Below are 21,685 nucleotides of genomic sequence, written 5' to 3'. Positions count from 1 at the left end.
TCTTTTACCTATTTCCAATTTAATAAAATAGTTGTAAATATCCCATGGGAAATAATTGTCGTAGATATTTTTCTCGGTGCAACGAAATATATATGTGCTTTGTGGGCCTGTTGAGAGTAATAATTGCGTAGGCATATTACAGTTATTTGCTGAAGTAGGCGAAAGTATGAGATTAATTTGATTACACCCCGATGGTTTTGGGGTGTGTGTACTTGTGGGGGATTGCGCTGATTACTAAGCTCAACTCTATTTGGAAATCGTATATATGTGGTATATTAAGTATAGGGTTATTAGCCACCTGTTGCATTGCAGCCATGCCAATATCGTGGAAAGAAATTCGGAAAACATTAAAGTCGACATTAAATTCCCCCAGCGAGTGGCTTTTCATTAGGAGCTAAACATAAATTAGCTTTTAAGTCGATGTTAGTTGTGTTTGTCTGCTGTCTGTTGCCTTTGTTTAAAGTTCAAAAAGCGTGAAATGCTAACAAGTTAATTGAAATTCCTGCAGCGTTTCACGTGCGATTGTTTGCTCTCACAGGACACAACAAGAAAATGAAAGCTCGCCCCCAAAGGAAAGCATTTCTTTTCAGTTTGCAGCTGGTTTGACTTATTTTTTCTTTCTTTTGCCATTTCCCCTGGCTGAGCAAACACTTAGCTGGTGTGAAAAAATGTAGACAAGTGTAAATTTATATTCCCTTCTGCGGAAGAAAAAAGGGGGAGGCTTCTGGCCACTTAGTGCTGCTCGCCGGGAAATATGAGAGCGCAATGCATAAGTTTGACGTGAGCCATAAAGGAATTTAAATATTTCTCCAAGAGAAAAGCTATTTGCATTGTTTATTCAGCGTGACTTTGAAACAGACAAGGTATCCGCTCTGTCTCTAGTTCGCCAGGTGTGCTGAGAGTCACAGAAACTGGCAAGTTTATTGCACACGAGCGCACAACTTTTGCAACAGAAAGCAAATACAGAAGCTCCCGGCAAACTGGAACTATAAAGGAAGTCCAGATGAAGCATTCATGATACCAAAGATACTACTATTTCCATTCCCTTTTGGTTCTGGGATTTACATATTTCACATAATGTGTATATAAATAAACCGTAGAACCGCTAAAAGCCACACCGCATCAAAACGGCCCTCGGGAATTGCGTCAAAATGAGAATGTGTTGCCGCATTTTCGCACAACTCTATTGGTTTGCGTTTATCCGTACACTGAACCGAAAATATGTGTATTTAGTTTGGTTGTGCCTCTCCCTTTGCCATAAAGCAACTGAAAGTTGTAAATTATTCGGGCATAAAATAGGGAATATAACAGGGAAAAACTTTTATGACTTTACAACTGTCCTTAGCCAAATTTTTGAAGGCCAAAAATACTGTGGTGTTACAAAAAATAAATATGGGTTTAAAAAGTAAATAAGAAATCAAAAATATAAAGGTTGTAAAAAAAAATATTTTTTTATCTTTAAAAAATATAAAACTTATGGTGTTTATTTGAAAGTAATATAGTTTCAAAAAACTACTAACTGTTTATAATTTATTTTCCATATTATATAAAACAAATAACACAAATAAATCTTACAAAATATAAATCTAACAAAATATAACTAGGGATTACAGAACATTCGTTTAGCAGCCTGCGCCTGCAATGTGTTGTATTTCTCGATACGTTTATGGATCTCAGAGGTCTCCACAATTTTGTAAATGGTATAGTTATCTAAACGTTGCAAAGTGGCCATTTCCACCTTGGAGGCACTGAGTTTGCAACCATCCAAGGTCATGGCCAAGACCTTAATGGCCACATTTTTGGCTTCCTCAAGAGTGGGATTCACGTATTCCCTGGTGAAAAGTTCCTGTTGCAGCATTCCCGTGGCTGCTCCGGACTTGCGGCCAATGCAGGTGGCCTTCCAGCCACTATAGTTTCCACTGGGATCGGACTGATATAGCTGAAAGCCGAAGCGACAGTCCCAGCCCATGTAAAGCAGCGAGACGCCAAAGGGCCGCTTGCCACCATATTGCGTATACGCCTGCTTGACATCGCACAGATGCGAGACCAGCTGCTCGCAGGGTATCACCTCACCGTAAGTAGAAGCATATCGCTGGGCGATCAAACGCAACTCGTAGGTCAGCACATTTCCATCCGCCGTGTTGCCGGTGGCACAACAGGCAGTGTCCTCACTTAACCTACAGATCTTACAAGCTGGAATACTGGAGTCCAAGAGCTTGTGGGTCACACGTTCGGTGGCTAAAAGGACTCCATCCCTGGCCAGGATGCCCAGACAGGTGCCCGACTGCGAGGCGGCCTCCATGGCATACTCCACCTGGTAGAGACGGCCCTCTGGGGAAAATATCGTGGTCCGGGAGTCATAGAGACGGGCCATTTCACGGGAATTTATATAAATATAGTGGAGTATTTATTTTTCATTTGAAACCCGGTGATCAGTGATATTTACAGGAATAGAAAGCGCGTGCATACTAGATTATCAACAAAAGATTACAGAAAATATTTAGTTTATCAAGCATTCCATCTTATTTATTTGAATAATACATATTTAATAATATTTTATTTAATAATAATATTTTATTTAATAATAATATTTTATTTCAACAAAACTAAAACAAGTTTATATTTATAATTATAATGAATTTTATAAGTACTTTCTATTAATAAAATAGAATAATTTATTTCATTTGTTCATTTAGCTAAAATTTAACTAACTGTGTAGTGGAGGTCTGCTAATATTTTTTATGAAGCGAAATGTACAAACCAAAATAAAAGTTTAAGCCCCCAAACTACTTTTCCATTCCCTTTAACCATCATTTATTCTCATTTTCCGCAGTGAAAAGTGTATGTGGCATTGGGGATTATTGCACAAAGCGCATAAACTTATTAAATATGCAAAATCTCGCTTATTTTTTCTGCGGTAAATGGAAAGGCTCGGCTGTCAGTCGCAAACTCACTGCTCCGCTCGGGGTTATGATAAATGATTTGCCAGCGGGGAGGCATAAATTATATACGGGGCCAAAGGTCAAAGGTAAACCAATGCCTCGGGGGTCTCTGTGGTGCCTTCATTAATGTCAAACTCTGGCTCCTCGAAATGCTCTGTCGGTTTTCCAATTGGCTGCAGTCGGCAAACTATCTTAATTAGTTTCTCGCCGGCCAAAAAGTTTATTCACCCACAAAATAAAAGAAAGCTAAAAAGGATGTCGTGCCTGTGCAGTATAAAATCGATGATCCATATTACGATCCTGATAGGTGATTAGGTAATGGTGATGGGTCTGTCTGGACGCTCCGCACCCACTGAAAAGAGGGAGTGCCCTGGTGGTATAAACGAAGAAATGAAAATGGGAATGGGTGGTCTTAAGTGGAGTGCGCCAAGTCGATTGGAAAGCAATTCGCTTGCCCTTGCCATGCATAAAATATGAGGCAACCAGGGGCCATAACTCAATTTGCTGCTACATGCATCCTCCATCTCGGGCATCGGAAATCTGAAAGCCTCGCATCATCATCAAATCGAAATCGGTATCGGGTATTGGGTATTGGAATAAAAATAAAATGCCTGTCCTGTCTGCAATTTGGTTTAGTTCAAAAGCCCATCAAACTCATTACGTAGCATTCAGGCCTGACCATTTGGGGCCACATTTTCTCCCATATTTTTCTTTTTTCCAGCTGCTCTCCTCTTTGTTTATTTTTTGACAGACGAATCCCCTGAACGTGGAGCGTATGTGACAGAGGATTTAGCACTCAGCGCCAGCTGGACTCAAATCAGCAGAAAAAAGAGGAGGTTATGGCTGATTATGATGCGCCTCTTGTATAACACATACAACACATACGGCATATGAAATATGAACGAGTGAGTGGAGCTCAGCCGGAAACGACCCTCATCAATATGGATTTTATGATGGACATGTGGGCCACTGTGTGAGTTCCAGACCGAAGTTGAGTTTGTTAAATTAATTGCATAAATAATTTACATCACTATGGACGGCAGTCCATGTAGTGACGAAGCGCACCAGGAGAGTGTGCGAAGGCGACTACTATATATACACGAAGAAATGAAAATCTACTGTGATGGTCCGATTATAATGAATGATACACCTATCGAATGGTATTGCGAAAACTAACAGGATTGCATACCAAGACTCTAAGAAAATTAATTGGCTTGGGTGAGAGAGCGGTGAAAGTGAAAAAGTGAAAATTTCGAAATTTGGAGCTGTTGGGGCCGGTGGGGATAAATGCCCCCTCGAAATGTTTTAGTTGTATTCCTTTTGAAAATACCCGTCGAATGAGGGGTCATTTGTCAAAATCCGACGCTCCGTTCAAAAGTTATAGCCAAAATAAGATTTCCTTCGTCTTCCCAAAATGAAAATTTAATTCTGTTTGTCAGTTTGTCAGTTTGTCAGTATGTCAGTTTGTCAGTTTGTCAGTTTGTCAGTTTGTCAGTTTGTCAGTTTGTCCAAAACATGTTTTTTAAGTTTTGAAAACTTGATATGACGTTCATCACATCGATATGAAAAACTTTTGTTCTACCACTTTTGGAAAAACTCGCTAGTTTAGCGGGAAAACAGCTATAAATAGCTAAAATTCGGAAATCCGTAACTTATATACTACTAAAGCTACAGACTTGTGCTGCATCTCGTTTGAAAGGTATTTTTAAATGCTATAAACGCCTTCTATATGCAATTTGTGTAAATGTAATAATTAAAAAAATATGAACAAAAGACAATTTTTTAAAACTTTTTTTTTAGCTTTTTTTTATTTTTCTCAAAAACGGCTCTAACGATTTTCTTTAAAACCGTAAACTGTATAGCCCTTGAGATTCCTTAATTTTTGGTATATAACACATTACTGTAAAAAGTCACGTTTAAAAGTTATTTTTATACGAAAATAGCCACTTTTGCCAGCTCGAACAATTAACGCTCCCTGAGTATTGAATTTTGTGGGAGGGTATCCGAACTGTATTTTAGGGTCATGGAATCAGTAAATTTGCACTTAAGAGTTCCATATAGGAATCTTTTGTTCTACGACTTTTGGAAAAAGCCGCTACTTTAGCGGGAAAAAGCTAAAAATAGCTAAATTTCGTTAGTTTGTAAGTTCTACACTACTAAAGGTACAGACATGTGCTATACCTCGTTTAAAAGGTATTTTGAAATACTTCAACGCCTTTTTAACTTAAAGGCCTCTTTACAGTTCAGATGGAATGTCACATGGAATCCAATTTTTCATACAAATTTCAAAATCTGAGATGGAATAGATTCCATTTTCTATTTCATTTTTCATTTCGAGTTTACACTTCAAATGGAATTTGGTCAAGATTCTAAGAAAAGCCTCATATGTTTAACATAGATTAAAACAATTTTGAATAGAAGCCCATTGGCAGGATGATTTTATAGGCAAAGGTTCTGCCATAGCACAGACCATGGGAATATAACTTGTTTTTGATCATCTAACAATAAACCATTCGTAAACCAATATATGGATGCAGCTATGTAATATTATTTGTAAATATTAGGATTTTAAAACCGCTAGTGCGTACGATTAAAAAAAATATAGAATTAGTGAGATCCAATAATGCACTCAGAAAAGATTCAAATAAAATCTATCATCCATTGTAAAAGCAGACACAATAGTTTTAATTTGCAAATTACGTTTTTTTAAATGTTGTGAGACATTGCAACATTTTTTAGAGATATTTTAACCAAATAATAACAGGAAATGTACATTTGAATACAACAATTTTGTCAGACCAAGCCAGCTTTTTAAAATTGTTTCACCGAAATAACAACAGACTATGTTAACGGGCTTGAAACATATGAAATTCCATTTGAAAAATTCCTACTGAGGTGTAAAGAGGCCTTAATTTGTTAAAATACAATAGTTTAAAAATTATGATAGACCAATTTAAATTTAAATGTATATATTAGCTCCTATGAGAGCAAATGTAAACAAACAAAAACTTCTGATATCAAATAAAAACACCTCTTAACGAGGTAAAAAACTAGTGACGACCGCACCTTCAACATACAAAAGTTCTGATATCAACATTTGTGACGAAAAATTATTACACTCGTCATTAAATAGACTTTCTAATCTTTTCTCATTCGTCACGCTGCAATAGAAAATGCCTGTAAAGGGAAAAAGGCTGGAATAGTTTGCTAGGGCGGGCCGAATAAGAAAATATTAGAAAGTCTATTTAATGACGAGTGTAATAATTTTTCGTCACAAATGTTGATATCAGAACTTTTGTATGTTGAAGGTGCGGTCGTCACTAGTTTTTTACCTCGTTAAGAGGTGTTTTTATTTGATAGTAATTACACGCACTCCCACTCCAAAGAAGAAAGCCCCCTCCCCATCTTCTTCACCGTTTGCATATAAATCAAAATGCTAATGCAATCGAGTCGATATTTGCATTTCCCGTAATCTTGCAAATTCGTAATTACGTAATGCCACAAGCTGATTGCCAGCCGCAGTCGCTGAGATTTAATTGCGTTTCCGTTTCCGTTCCAATGAGTCGTCGAATTCTAACACCTACCTCTTGACGGCAGTTGCATTAAAATTAACCCCTAGTCTGTTTCCGGTTGCCACAAAGGGTTGCTTTCGATTTTGGAAAGGGGGGAATTCTTAGGTAAAATATGAGTAAAAGAAAAGGGCTGAAAAGGAAATCAGGAAGCCATTTTTTGATTTCATTGACATTCGATAAAATGGAGCTTGAAACAAGAGAGAACGCTATAGTCGGGTGCCCCGACTATCAGATACCCGTTACTCAGCTAAAGGGAGTGCGAAAGAGATGGAGAAAAACTTTGATCCGCTGTAACTTTTTAACGATTTAAAAAATTTCTTCTACATTTCGATAGGTATTGATAAACACAATAAAACTGCATTTTTACTTTTCCAAAATATTGAAATTTTTAAAATCGTATATAAGCGATTGTGGGCGTTAGAGGGGGCGTGGTACCCTTTTGAAACAAACTTGCGCTGCGTAGGAACTCCTAGAATCTGCATGCAAAATGTCAATCTTCTAGCTTTTATAGTTTCCGAGATCTCAGCGTTCATACAGACAGACAGACAGACAGACAGACAGACAGACAGACAGACAGACAGACAGACAGACAGACAGACGGACAGACAGACGGACAGACGGACATGGCTAGATCGACTCGGCTAGTGATCCCGATCAAGAATATATATAGTTTATAGGGTCGGAAACGCTTCCTTCTACCTGTTACATACTTTTGCACGAATCTAATATACCCTTTTACTCTACGAGTAACGGGTATAAATATCTAATAAAAATTCAACGTGGAAAGTATGTAAAAAAACTAAAAATCTATACACTTACAAAAATTAGATAAGTTCTAAGCCAATTAAGAAACAATTCATCAGAATTTATTTACATAAGTTGTTTTTCACTGTCTATCGTTAGTATAATTTTCTAAAGAAAAACTATATTTTTTTTATTGGTGGTAGTTAAAAACCACTTAAAAGTATTGCTTAATTTATAATTCAACGATTTTTTATTACCTTTTATTTGTTATTATATACGTAAATTTAAGACGAATTTTTAAATCGTTTGACTAACATAATTAATCAACAGAATAATAAATCAGCGACTGCTCCTATTCTGCTCGGCTAAATTACCATATTACAATCAATTGAGTAGTCATAAAAATGTTCAAAGATCATTTACCAATTGGCCGGGTGTCTGTGTATATGTTAATCCGCCCAATCGATTGATGATCGGCCATTTCAACATCTCAATCGATCAGCAGCAGGTCGAACGACTATTGCATGAACACAGCTTTTAATGACTTAGCATATGAATCGCATTATGGTTTCCCATTGTTGTTGACTGTCCATCTTGGGATCAGAGATTCGATATTCGAGAAAGACATCTTTTGGCATATCGAATGACAAGACAAACGATCGACTCGCTTTTAATGCGCATTGTCAGGCATAAAGAGGCGACGATTAAAAATCAATATAAATACACATCGATTCCGATTGCTATTATGAACGCACTACAAAGGAAGCTCTGGACACGCTTTATATCTGTTTATAGAAACCATTATGCAAAATACCCCATGTGAAGACCCGACCCCATGTAAAGTGAGCACTCATAAAGTTGATTTATGCAGCCGAATCAAAGCGAATTTGCATAATTATAATGGCGTGAACAGCCGAAGAGTCGCCTCAAAGTCTGAGCCCCGAAATCTGGAAACTCTTTTTTTGGTGGTCAAGAAAAAATGGCAAAGATTGCGATGGTATCTTATCTCCAAGGGGCTTGGACGCCTCGTTTGGCCAGATTCTGGTGGCACCTCGTGATCGATCCAACTGGCTGGCCAACTGCATAAATCACGTGCCTCGAAAACAGAAAACCGAAAAAAATACAGAATTAGATTTCACACAAAATAGAGAATGGAGATCGGAGAATGTCTGCCACTGACGACTGGCTTTTTCGGCTGACTATTTGGTAGAAATTTATGTAAATGCATGAGTTGAGACCCTGAACTTGAAACGAGTCGGCGGAGCAGAAGCTACGATCACTTCAGTTTGCTGCTGAGTTAACTGGAGATCGGTTGGAAATTTAGACTGGGAACTGCTTCTCCTGGAGAAAACGTATTGGATACGATTTAAGGAAACATGTACAGGACGTTTGCTTTGGTATGTAGAAAACAGGGACCAAGTATGTAGAAAACATGGACAAAGCATAGAAAAAATTATTTGTGTGTTTTAAAATATTTTTAATTAGTGATTCATAATATTCTATGAGTGTTCTGACTAAATACTGTATGTTTTCATTCAATATATAAATTCTAATAAATAAACAACGATGATTAAAGTTGTCGATAATTTGAAGAAAATATATCTAAAACTGATTTTCCTTAATTTACATTTTTTATATGTTTTTGGAAACAAATATATATATCTCTTTTATAAATTTAACTGAAGAATTAATTAAATTTTTAAATCATCCATTAGAGCATTTTATTGATTTTGCAACTTATTAATTCAGCTTTAAAGATAAAAGTGTGTATTTGCCTAAAGCCAAGGCTGGCGCCTAAAAGCCTTTACCATTTTAAAAGGTTAAATATTCGCACGTCGTTTGTTTGTTTATTTAAATAAGTTATTAATCGACTGTAATTTGTCTTGCAGCTGTTAACCCTTGTGGCTGCGGCCAGTGCTGCCAGCTTTAGTCGGGATTACTTGCCACGCCCACCGGCGACGGCCAAGGGGGCGTACGTCTATGCCACGCCCCCGCCCAGCACGATGGCCCAGCTGCGCCGGATAATCCAAGGTCACCTGGAGCGCTTCCAGCAGGCGGATGAGGCGCACTTTTCCCGGCGAGCGAATGTTCAGCTGGGAAAATCGGAAGAGAGGAAACCGCAGGCGATGCAATTGTGGGTGGTTCGCACGCCCACTCTGCCGCTGATTTCCGCGGCGGCCTCGGAAAACTCACTGGATTACGCGCTGGCACCCAACACACCCACTCCCAAGGACTATGCGCACAAGTTCCTGCCGGAGGGCAAGGATGTGGTACCCGGAAGTTCTTACATTCCGCTGCGGTTGCTGGTGATAAAGCGATGATGAGTTCGGAATTCTGAAATATTGGGCGGCGGCGGCGGCTTGGCTTTTGTTGTTCGAAAAACAAGTTCCGGCGGAATGCCGATACCAGATACTAGATACCCGATACCTAATAGCCAACCAGTAGTTGGCTAATTGGCTTTAAGCTTACTGGTTCTTACCGCTAGTTTAGTTTAGCTTAAGCAATACCTTAGTTTCCTCTATGTTAAGGCCCGCGTTCGCTAATCTAAATTAAGTCACCACATCCCGGAGGTCCGTGACTAAGACTTACGACCTTATCGCATCCAATAAAATCGAAATTAAGCATACACAGCCACATGCCGTCGTAATCTATGAAATACATTCACCAAAAACTAAGTTGTCGTCTCATTTACATAAATTAGAAGACATAAATTTCGAAGTGAGCGGGGAACTACTTGGCTTTAAACGGTTAAAAGCTGCCGATGAAACCGGTTGACTCTGTTGAATGTTAGCCTGCTTTGAAAAGCTCAAAGCTCGGGTTTAATCTTTAACTAAGTTTTCTTAAAAGTAAAGTTCAAAGTTTTCCTGGAGCTTTAGGTTATCATTTATACTAAACTGTAATATCAGAGCTTAAAACATTTTTACTTTCAATAAAATGAACTCTTCATCATTTTCTAATTGCACCCTAATGCTAATGTTCAGATTTTATTCGAATACTCGCCTGCTGATTCATTATCTTCATGACTAACCCCTAATTTACTTTTCATGTTTGTGCGGAAAGGGGCATGATAACCGGTGGCCATAGAGATATCCAGATAAGAGATCGCAGATTGTATAATCAAACGGCAAACATTGTACGCAAAAACTTTTTAGCATATTTATAATTTTTATAATTGGTTCCTGGCAAACAGTTTTTTGTGTATTTTATTGTGCGTAATATTTTAATATGAATACTTTAGCATTTGCCAAATGTATCTCACTTGGTTTTTATATTTGCCGAACTAGTTACTCATCCAAATATAATTAACAACTTTTGGAACAATAAATTGCAACTCAATTATATAGGTACTAAATCATTTATTAATTGATTTTTCTAAGTGGAACCCTAGGAATATTTATTATACACTTTGTTTCCCTAACCTTACCTAATTATTACTGGTACTGTGAGTTGATGACTGGCTTGAGCGTTTTAAAATCGAGTCCGTGGGTATTTCTATAGTCTCTTGATCTTTCTTTTTGCGCAAAGTGAAACAGAGACCCAACCAGGCCCTTTGATTTTCTTTGTTGAAAACGATAAAGTAGAGGAATAGAACGAATCCCTGTAGAGTGGCTGTGAGGCAGAAAAGGTAGGCGAAAATCTTGCCGAAATCAAAGTAAGAACAGAGACCGAAAATCCAGGTAATACCCAGCAGGAAAAATAGCAGCACAAAGAGACCCAATTGTTTTAACACTAGATCACGGGTAAACAGAGCTTTATAGACACTCCAGGTGATGTAGCCCACTAATAAAGCATTGGCTATTGTAATCAGACCAATAGGTAGAATCACACCCAGACTTAAACCATATCCCGAAGGATAGCAGAGAATAGTTGTATCCAGAGTGGAATTACTGGGTCTATAGGAATCGGGCTCTAGAAAAACCACCAACAAAGTGGGCACAACTGGCAATGTCCAGGCCACAATAGCCGACATTAGTATATAATGCCTTGGATGATTGACACCAATGACCCTCACATATCTTTGATACTGCAGAAAGCCGATGATAAACATCCAGCTAAAGACAACCAATAGTAAATACTGCATTACAGCTCCAATTAGGGTGCACCTTTCCGTATCAGTTTGATTGAGTTGTTCCAGTAAATGACTTTGACTCAATATCAAAAAGAATAAGAGTTGAAGAAACAAGGCAGCACAAAGATTTAGCAGTATCTTCGTAGAGGCTAAACTTCGGAAACTTTTAAACACAGCTGCAGTGAGGAATATTATGAAAAGGCCCAGGAGAGATAGGGTCAAGCCTACATTGGTGATGATATCCAAGGTGTGATCATCTTCATAGGTCACCTGGCCAGTCTGCATTTTACTCACTCCTAATAAAAATGTGAACTGGGTTAGGTGTTCTGCATGACAGAGAATCACCGAATGGTAGGAGTTATCCAAGTTGCCACTGGTGGAGATTCCATCACTTAGCCAGGTCTGATAGTTCCAATAGCCACAACCACCTTCGTATTGAGTGTGGTTCGCCTTGCCATTGCGAAGGAAAAATGGCAACTTCTCAGGAAGTTTGGTATCTAAAGGAGAACAATTGTAAAAAATGTTTTAAAAATTATTATATGTTCTTAAAGATAAATTTCTAACACCCACCTTCTAGTCCCGGTATAGTTATAGAGATAACATTACTGGTTGGTCGTCGCTTGAGTTCCTCTAGTGTCTCCACAAAAAGTGCATCACGAGTGTAGACTTTGAATACCAAATACGAGGCTCCCTTTCTCTTCAGTTTCCTCCATAGTTTCTCGGGCAAAAAAACAGCTGTCTCTAGGTTTTCAATCGCCCTAACATCTTCTTCAGTGTCGTTTGAATGAAGGGCCCTAAATTCCGAAGTATTCCCCCTTGAGAAGATGGCCATTCCTGTTATATTCTTCAGCTCTGGATCCACAAAAAAAACACTCAGTTCGCTCGTTTTCAAAACTACAACACCATGATCAAAATGTCTTTCAACCTTAAACTCTGTACTGTTGTTAAGGATGCTGGTGTTTTTCTGGAATATCTTTGAGCCCAGTTCATCCAGATAGTCCTCGAAATTGCTAAGCAGGGAATTTGTGGCATTAACATCGGCTGAAATGCGAAGGGTTTCGTTATCCGTGGTCATTACTTTCTGGCAAATTTTCATCAAATCCCCGACTACTTCAGCATTTCGTTCCGGTTTTTGAACGAGCGAATCGAAAATCTCAGAAATACTAAAGACATCGGCGGCTGCTAGTTTTTCCTGGGACTGAGTTAGGAGGTTGCTTAATTGACTGATCATATCCGGTGGACTCTTTACAGCCAGAAGATTTATACTCGAACTGAGTTCCGGAGCCGATCTGCAGGTGATGTGATCCATACTTTGCCAAACTCTCTTGCCATTGCGAATTTGGCACCTGCGTCTGATGGGAATTCCCCTTTCATTTAGACACAGATCTCTTAGGTTCGCCTTTTGGCCAACTGGCGTTTTCTCCACGCGATTGATGCGAGTTTCCGAGCTACTATCATCCGTTTCATATTCGAGCTCAAAGTCCTCGGCCTTGCAAAATCCTCGATTGCAGTCCTTGTAGGGATTGTGCGACAGCTGACCATCTGCCTCCACGCAGAGAAGAAATCGCAAGTTCTTTAGGTGGCAATAGTCCAGACACCTTGCAATATTTTGTGGTTCTATGGTAAATAGCGGGGGAGTCGTACTTCCCGATACGAGAATTATATAGCCGGCTATCCACCAGAGAAACAGCAGCATAGTGCTGTGATTTTTACTTAATTAATTGTAATTTAAGCGCAGGCTGCGGTGTCGCACTCCCAAAGCTTCGCGATCGACTGACGAGGGAGCGATAAAATGCGAGTACCGATAAAAAACGAGTTTTCCTCTCATTAATACCCTGGAAATAGGGCCTGCAAGAATTGCCACTTTCCTCTCTATTCAACGTCTGGGAATGCGAAATGATGGTCTACTTGGAGCCAAACTCAAGGTCAACTGGTTTATTAGTCTGTAGGTGGTAAGAATTGCAGCATCTTCAAAGGTCGTACGGTGGGTTGTTCCTAAAATTTCCAAAATAAAACGGTATAATAAAATTAACTTAAAGATTTTTCTTTATAATTATCCTTATTAATAATTTATTGCGATATTAATAAAATAATATTCCTTGTTTTCAAACATTACAAAACGTTTGTCATGGATTTTGTTTGGGCAAAGTAGTTTTGTATACTTTTATCTCTTATCAGGGGTGATGAACTCCCTAATTAGGAAAGCAAATAAAGCTGATAAACAGATAATTGGTAATCTACAATGTATATCAAAGTACTAACACGTGGTATAAAAAATTAGTGCGATTCCCAGAATTGATTTATCTTGTTCTATATTTGTTTATATTTATTAAAATCTGAATTTTCATATACTTTTTTAAGGGTAATAAAGGGTTCGACTTCTGAATTTTTCTATTGTTCTAAAGAGCAAAAATAATTAACTCTCAGTTGGGAGAAGCCATAAGTATATGCATGCAACGATCGGTAGCTTCGGGATGTCAACAACTGTGTATGATAAGCAGCCACCTTTAGATACTTCACCCCACCGCTCTCGAGGAGGCAAATGTTCAGAGATAGAAACAATCAAATATTTGCACTCAGATAAAAATATAATCTTGCAAAGATACATGATTTTTTCAAATTAATGTTCCAGGTGTGAAATCTGTATCTGTTGAGATAAGGTTGGTATCTCAATAAATGACAAAAATGTAAAAGATGTTCATAAACAAATAAAATAGAAATGGTACAACGAATTAAATTAATATAAAAATAAAAAGTAGGTACTTTTTGCCAGTGCCATAAATCCCATAAATCCATAGCTTATATGATCAAATCTGTCGATAGGTGGCATTAGAATTAACCGCGTGAATAATTAGATGCGCTACTTGAACGGCTGCCACCAACATCGCCAATGATCACTTGATATTTTTTCACTTTCTGAATAGCCACTTAAGTTTGGAGTGTTCGCGCGCGCGTAGAAACGACGAGTCTGAGTCGAAATATTTTCCGACAATCTAGAGTCTAGACTGTAGAGAACCCCCATCATCTGTCAATGGCGGCAGAAGATGAAGCAGCCAGTTTGTAGTTGATGAATTGCCATAAAATACTACTGTTTCTGTACAGGTTGATAAGAAAAACTGGTCGTGTAATTTATGGAACTAAATGCTATTTTTCTATAAATTCATTTTTTATTTTCTCACAAAATAGAGTTGAACAACCCTACCATAGTTGTCCACATGATGTGCAGTCTAATGAGAAGGTTGTTGTTTCTGAGCTGTGGCCTTTGGCATTCGTTTTACAGTTCTTGGAAATCAATAAACTCTCCTTTTCTCTGGCCAAATTGCAGTATATTTATATTCAATTATTGTTGATGCAAATGGCAGCGGCAACAATTGCGAGATGTCATGACATTGCCAGGATATTATATTTACCTTAGCCGAGATACACTTATCATCGTTTTAACCTCAGGCGATTTAATTTGAATTCTTGGTAACGTATTTCCATTTGTGTGCTTGTAATTTGTAAAATAGAGACTGATTCATGACGGTAATTATAATTGCTAGGCAGTTAAAGATAATCTTGCTTGTATGAATGTAAATTATTTGTTATTATCTGGTACTTTTATAATTATTTTTTTATAGAACAAAATATTTGTATTTAACCTTTTGATTTATTTTTGTTTTCCGCAAAGATAAAAGAATTCCACCTGTGGTGCACTTTTAAATTAAAATGCTTATTTTTGCAAATATTTTGTGTGACCTACTTTTACTTTATAATTAATGTTTTTTGATCGCACTATTATTTGGTTTGCATATTTAATGGTTATAATATATTCATTTTGCTTACGAAATGTGATAAATAAATTTGTAAAAATATTTCCATTGACCCACTTGGAGAAGACGTTCGCTGAAATATTTATTTCTATGGCAACACTTTCGCCCACTTTTTGTTTGGGCCCAGAAGCAATACCATCACTGACACGTAGAGCCCCGGCACAAAAAGACGCAGGACGAAGGAACTGCAGAGGGTCCTGCCGCTCATTGTCATGGCAGATGAAGATGATGGCCCGGCAACATGTTTCGGCTGTGCGGAGTGGAGTACGAGTGCTCTGGCAAAGTTGGTTCCACTTCAGGAATTTATTTACTCAAGTGTGATGCGATTATCCTGATGCACTTGTCCTTTGTCTCAATGCGCTAGTTACGCCCGCCGGGCACCGCCCCAAAAAAAAAAAATAAAAAAAAATAGAGAACCAGGAGTAAAGACCAAAACAGAATAAGGAATATTTTCGTGAGACTCAGGGATGCTAGATGGTATGTGCAGCAATTGAGATGGTGCCCCGAAAAGTTTGCTAGTAACCCCTTCTTCGCCCAGGCCTCTTAATTAAATGCCAGCCAGATAGTCATCTTCTGGCAAGCAAACTTGATTAGAGTCCAGAGGCATTCGGTATTCGGCATTTTCCTTCTGCAGCGAACACGCTCCATTTCCCTGGCACAATGTTGGCAGGACCTCTCGATGAGTTGGCTTCTTTTATTTCGCGGCTAGCTAAAAAAAAGCTCCTTCCCCGACCACAAACCACCAACCACTGGCCACCCAACTGAAACCGGATCAAAAAGATGACTTGTAACGACCTCAAGTGCCCAGAGCAGGCGTCTTCCGTTCTTCAGTGGCCTTATGCATTTTTAAAGGGGTAAGTCATTTTTCTATCTTTATAAAATTTTAAACAAAAAATATTATTTATAAGAAATGGGTCTTTAAAGGTAAAAATTAAACCAGATTTAATTAAAAGTACATTTTTAGGTACACAGGAAATAACCCCTTATAATAATTATTTTAAATAAATATTTTAATGGCTTAGCTTCAGAAGTTAGTGGTTTAATAAGTGGTTTAATAGTGGACTTTTAACTTTAGAATAAATTACAAAAATGTCATGTATAGTTTATAAGTTTTGTAAAATAATATAATTTCTTCTGAATAAATCCAAGGGACTTCTAGGGTATATAAATCTCCAGTGTCCTCTGTTAGTCCCCCCTTTTGATTTCGTAGTTAGATAGCTAAAGAGGTAAAGGGGTAGCATTCCGGCACAGTTTTTGCAGTTGTGCAGAGCCATAGCCCCCGGCCGACTGACAATGACTTTGACAGTCTGCAGGCAGGCCAGTTTACTACGATACCTGGCTACTGAACCGGCTAAATTGTCCCTACACCTTCGTCCTGCCAACTCCTTCACCCCCCTCCTCAATGTCACCGGCAGCCATGTCCTGTCAGCAGCGCAGATGCCTCTGTTTTTGTTGCCAAATGGGAAGCTCTTTCGACCTTTGTGCGTTCTGTGCGGAAACCGAGAGGAGCGAATAAAATAGCGCCAAAAGCCAGTACAATTAAAACTTGGACAATGCGTTTAATTATGTTTGCGGGGAGTAATTAATTTATGCAGCGCTTAAGCGCACATGAATATCCGATTGATGCACTCTACAAACTGCCTCGGCTGCGGCTTTTCTGAGTGCGTTTGCCATGGTGTTTTGTCGCTAACAGGTGCTTGTTTAGCCACGCCCCAGTGCGCCCCATTGGCCGACCTTGCCACCCCCTCCTATCAACCCCCACCCCCAACCATTCCGCCCACCCATTCAATTTCAATTACTGTATATGTGCTGTACGAGGACTTCTGTTTGCCGTTTGCACTGCAAGTGTCTCTAATTTATTTGCTGCCTCTGGAGCGCTGAAATGTTCATCTGCTTGACTGGAGCTGTCCGAAAATCTATTGTCGTAGGTAAATTATGCGTGAGCCATTGACTGGGGACAGAAAACAGGGGGAGTTTGACAAAAATCAGCAGGAAAGTAAAGAAAGCCGGCAATAAATAACTCAGGAAACGGAAGTGGGTGGATGGGGGTGGGCGATTCGCTGGTAAAGCGAATGCAAAGTAAACAATTGCAGGAGAAAATTGAGCGGGTGATTTGAGCCGCATACAACAAATCAAAACTACAAAAGCCGAAACCAAACGGAAACCTTGCAATGGTTGTCGATTGACAATTTAGAATTTTACTTATTTTTTACAAAACAAAATTTAATCATTGCTAAATTCAAAGTATATATCCCATATTAATTATACAAATATTTGTTTAATTTTTTCTAAATACGTTGATAGTCAAAATATACAGCAAACTGAGGTGTTTTTTTGTTTTGATTTTCTCTATTTTATAAGACAGTTTAGCAGGAATATTGAAAAATCAAGTATACTCTACATTTATTTAAATTTAGTGTTAGTTTCTAAATAAAAAATGTAAAAAGAATACTAATAAATATTTTAAAAAATACATTATCTAAAAAAATCGTCCCTTTAACGAAAGATTTTTCAATATATTTTTAAAATTTTAAAAACATACCTTAACCTTCTGAATTTTTATATTATTCTACTATATACTATCATTTATAACCAGGCAGTCGCCATCTGTTGTTAAGTAGCGGAAAACCCTAGAGCGAGACAGAGCTCGAGAGCGAGCTTTCCGCTTGGGAAAGCTTTTCCGACCACCTCGCTTTTCCGACGACCAGCAACAACAAACAGCTGAGTGGGCCAGGCAATTGGCAGCCGACAAAGGAAAAGCGGACAAGTGTTCTGCGAGGAGCCGCCTTTAATACTTCGCTCCTTCGGCAGGAAGCGCTCAGTCGTCGACGGCTGATTCAGGCGAATTGTTCACTGCGGCGCACCGAGTACGGCGGAAAATCGAAGCGGTCCGGGGAAAACTCCTTGGGAAAAGTCGCGCGCGCGTTTCGCGTTCCTTATCATCATCATCGTACGAAACACGGCCAGTGAAAGTGAAAAGTTATTGCGAGAGTGAAAGCAAAACTCGGGGAAAGCAGCTAAAAATAAAAAGCGTAACAAACACACAGATAAATCACAAGTTGCGAATAAACAAAAGCCAGGGGAATCGCCCAATAAAAAAAGGAATCGCGCGGCTCAAACAAATGTAAATTATCCACCCACACAGACATGTGTGTTTTTTTTTGTTTTTTGTGAACCATATTCGTATTTGCAGCACAGACAGCCCCAGATATAAAAGCATACTTCTGTGCGCTCTAATTTATTTCGGTTCCCGGGCAGATATTTCACGCTATCATTGTCCTTAATTTATGTGGTCCTGCGATTCCCATTCCCATTGCGATTCGTCCTGCAAAAGTTGCCAAATAGAAATATTTGCCTCAATATGTCAAAGTTTATTAGACATTTAGCTTTGCGTGCCCACGGCAATTTGCTGACAGTTGTTTTAGTTGGTCGGACGATAGTGAATGTCCATTATATTTGATAAATGCCCAGGCGGACACAGAGTTGAATGTACAATTGCTTTTTTGCCACATTTTCCGCACAGTTCCCTTTACCCAAAAGATGCACTGCGGAAAAAGGGCGGTCAAACTACTCGTTTTTGACAACTAATCCTTAAAGTTGGTCCTAAAAGTCATAAGGAAAAACAAATGTTTTTAAATAGCTTGATATTAAAAAGGATATGTATGTAACAAAATATTATGATTTCTATACTTCGAAAGATTCCTTCCCAAAAACGACGATCTTTTTTCGCTGCATACTTAAAGACACCAAAATAAGACTTTTAAAAGATAAAACTTAATTTTAATATATAGCCCATCACATTAGTTACTCTATAGAATTTTTGTGGATATTTAAAACAACATTATTTAATTGAAATATAATTTTTTCACTGTACAAACTCAACTTTTGTGGAGGACACGGCATCCACATCCTGCGGCCGTCCTGTGGCCATGTTGTGTGCACTGTGCCTCATTTTGTGCCCTGGCCTAATGGCAGGCTCATCATTAACTCAGTTATTGTCAGTTTAGCGCTAAATTGACAGGCAGAACGACAGAGGCCCTTCGGGAAGGGGGCGGAGAGGCGGAAAGGGGGACTGTTTCAACTGGGCCGAGTAAATATCGTTTTGTTTTTACTTTCGCATCGGCGTCATTTTGTCGCAATTATCAAATGGCGTGCTCGTCATCGCCAAATAGCAGTTGACAAATGGCCCCATCGAAGAAACTTTGGCCCGTTCTTCAATAAATATATATAAGCCCTGGCCAAACAAATTGCAAAGCCCTCGCAATCGAGACTTATTTACACTCTTGTCTCTCGCTCGCTGGAAAACAGCACGAAAATAGCACAAGGACCCTCTGTTGACAGTGCCTTACCGTTATCAAAATGCCAAATGTTGCACGTAATTAAAATTCGCTCAATTGGAAGGATGTCAGGATGGAAGGCCCCGAGGTCATTCGCAAATAGCTATTGCCGGTGGAACGCTCCCCTGATTAATATTCCCTGTTCGGGTAATCGTAATAGGCAAACATTTCGGGGGTGGAAAAAGTCAAACAATGACATACATATGGCTAAACAAACAACATGTAGGTACACAATATATCTCAAAACGAGAGGCTCCTAATGGGCTACAGAAATGTCTGCCAAGATGGACGAAAATCGATATTTTTCTCCGCTCGCTGGCTGGTTTGTGTTTAAAGTATTTAAAGCATTTTGTCGGCACGGCAGGTGGAAATCCCTTACGGCTCGACGAACTCACTGTGCTTTTCCCCGTGCAACAACTTATCATTGCTTTGCAGGCCGAAGTTTCCCTCTTTTCAATTGGAGGTAACTTTTCCGGCCAGGGCTGCCATTTTGTGCTCCACTCGTTTATGCCAATCCTGCCCTCAAGGCGATTCCCCTGCCTAGGTAACTCCCAAACTCCCTTTTGAGTTCCCTGTGAAAAACCCAACGTTCGAAATGCCTTAATTGCCCTGCACTCGTCGTGGCGCATAAATTTCGAGCTTCACTCGCACTCACTCTTGGCCAAAAGTGTGTGAGTGTGTGTGTTAGCTGTTTTTACCTGACTTTTGTGTAATTAACCAGACGTATGCAGCCTTTGTAGCCTTGTTTCAGCTGTTACCCTATGAATTTCTTAAGAGAACTAAGTCTCTGAATCAGCATTGTTTTAAAATCATTTTAAAAAGGTGGCTAAAAGTATGCAGCAAAATATTTTTAATGCGAAATAGGATTTTATCACTTTCAATGCATTCTTTTAGGCAGCTTTTTAAAGAAATAGAAACTGTATTTAACTAAAATTTTTTACCAGACAAATAGAGTTCATATATATATAATAATATTTTAAGGAATTCTTAAATTCATCAAAACTCAACTTTCTTGGCGAGACCTAACCCATTTTCCAGGGCATCCATGGATTCGGCCAAGGGAATACCAAGCCCCCATTTTCTTCGCTTAAACTGTGACCCAGTTGATGGCTGAGCTGCGGGTTTCCTTGTTGTTGGTTGCTTTTCTATTGCTGTATCGGTGTGTTGTGCCTTTCGCTTCCGCACGTGTTGCATGTGGCATGCAACAAACAACGCATATGTATGTGGCACACACAAAAATGCAGATGAAATGGCCCTAGAAATTGTTGCTGCCAAGTTTTCGGGAAAGAAAAAGGCTCGGGGCCACTTGGGACGACTTTTATTTTTTTACTCATTTAAATATTTGATTAAAGCAGGCGCTTAAATTTTTGGCGTGGAAAACCAGAGGCTATGGCGTAGCAAATCCGATTTGATATCGCATAAAATATTCATAAATGGCAGCGGTGTAATAATAACACTCCAAACGTTGCTCATATTTTCCCCCACTTTGCCAAATGCGCCTCTCATAATTGTGCAGACCACAGTGTTTACATTGTAATTTTCATTACACTTTTTGCGTTTATCATGGCACTCGTATCAGTTGGGTAAACAAATATAATTTATTACATTTTCATTGTCGCACTCCCACAGGAGCAGTGGAAATCGCTCCCCGGACAATCGGACAAATCGCGAAAATGAAATAAATTGCAATATCAATATTGAATTCTGGTGTCCAATTTCAGTTGTGATATGCGTTTGAACATATTCGTTGTGAAAGTGAATTAAATACGCCAGGCAACGCGTTTCAATTAAGCGAAAACCGAATACGAAAAAAACCCCAAAATGGTAAGTGGTATTTAATTGAAAAATTAATTAGTCGGGGAAAAAGAATATAGAAAATAGTCAAAGTCCAGTCCCTAGAAAAAGTGTCTAAAAGTATGCGACAAAGTTATTCGGAAGACGAAGCTATTTAGCTCTGGCATACTTTTAGACATCTTCATTAAAGATTTTAAGCCCAATAATAGAATTTATTATTTTATCTTGAGATTCGAAAACCTTAATCTAATTTTTCGATTTAAAAAAGACACCTGCTTAAGAAAGTCGTGAAGTTGACATATGCATGGAAATGCTGATCTAATGATTGCGATTTCGCAGCATTTCAAACATCCCATTCCACTTGCTTTATACCTCTGCTTCAACATTTCAATGTGCCCGACAAAGGGAATAAACA

The 21,685-nt window shown here is 38.7% G+C and overlaps 3 protein-coding genes across 3 annotated transcripts; 1 reads left to right on the top strand and 2 right to left on the bottom strand.

Moving 5' to 3' along the window:
• Positions 1-1,550: 1,550 nt before the first annotated feature.
• Positions 1,551-2,469, bottom strand: Prosalpha3T (Proteasome alpha3 subunit, Testis-specific). Its single transcript, XM_017142835.3, has one exon. It carries the CDS (start codon positions 2,372-2,374, stop codon positions 1,601-1,603), a length of 774 nt encoding a protein of 257 aa, XP_016998324.2. The 5' UTR covers positions 2,375-2,469; the 3' UTR covers positions 1,551-1,600.
• A 6,165-nt stretch (positions 2,470-8,634) lies between these two features.
• On the top strand, positions 8,635-10,020 carry LOC108058256 (uncharacterized). Its single transcript, XM_017142888.3, has 2 exons — positions 8,635-8,655; positions 9,148-10,020. Exons 1-2 carry the CDS (start codon positions 8,635-8,637, stop codon positions 9,577-9,579), a joined length of 453 nt encoding a protein of 150 aa, XP_016998377.2. The 3' UTR covers positions 9,580-10,020.
• A 576-nt stretch (positions 10,021-10,596) lies between these two features.
• Ktch (Ketchup) lies at positions 10,597-13,086 on the bottom strand. Its single transcript, XM_017142955.3, has 2 exons — positions 11,898-13,086; positions 10,597-11,824 (listed from the first exon to the last, which is right to left on the bottom strand). Exons 1-2 carry the CDS (start codon positions 13,021-13,023, stop codon positions 10,683-10,685), a joined length of 2,268 nt encoding a protein of 755 aa, XP_016998444.2. The 5' UTR covers positions 13,024-13,086; the 3' UTR covers positions 10,597-10,682.
• Positions 13,087-21,685: the final 8,599 nt, after the last annotated feature.

Source organism: Drosophila takahashii, chromosome 3R, assembly GCF_030179915.1.
Source record: "Drosophila takahashii strain IR98-3 E-12201 chromosome 3R, DtakHiC1v2, whole genome shotgun sequence".
Taxonomy (NCBI): domain Eukaryota; kingdom Metazoa; phylum Arthropoda; class Insecta; order Diptera; family Drosophilidae; genus Drosophila; species Drosophila takahashii.
This window is presented reverse-complemented; position numbering and strand designations above follow the sequence as displayed.

Coding starts and splice junctions, on each gene's coding strand:
- Ktch (XM_017142955.3), bottom strand. CDS start 13,023: ATGCTGCTGTTTCTCTGGTGGATAGCCGGCTATATAATTCTCGTATCG. Junction 11,825..11,897: donor AACTATACCGGGACTAGAAG/GTGGGTGTTAGA, acceptor GTTCTCCTTTAG/ATACCAAACTTCCTGAGAAG.
- LOC108058256 (XM_017142888.3), top strand. CDS start 8,635: ATGTACAGGACGTTTGCTTTG. Junction 8,656..9,147: donor TGTACAGGACGTTTGCTTTG/GTATGTAGAAAA, acceptor TTTGTCTTGCAG/CTGTTAACCCTTGTGGCTGC.
- Prosalpha3T (XM_017142835.3), bottom strand. CDS start 2,374: ATGGCCCGTCTCTATGACTCCCGGACCACGATATTTTCCCCAGAGGGC.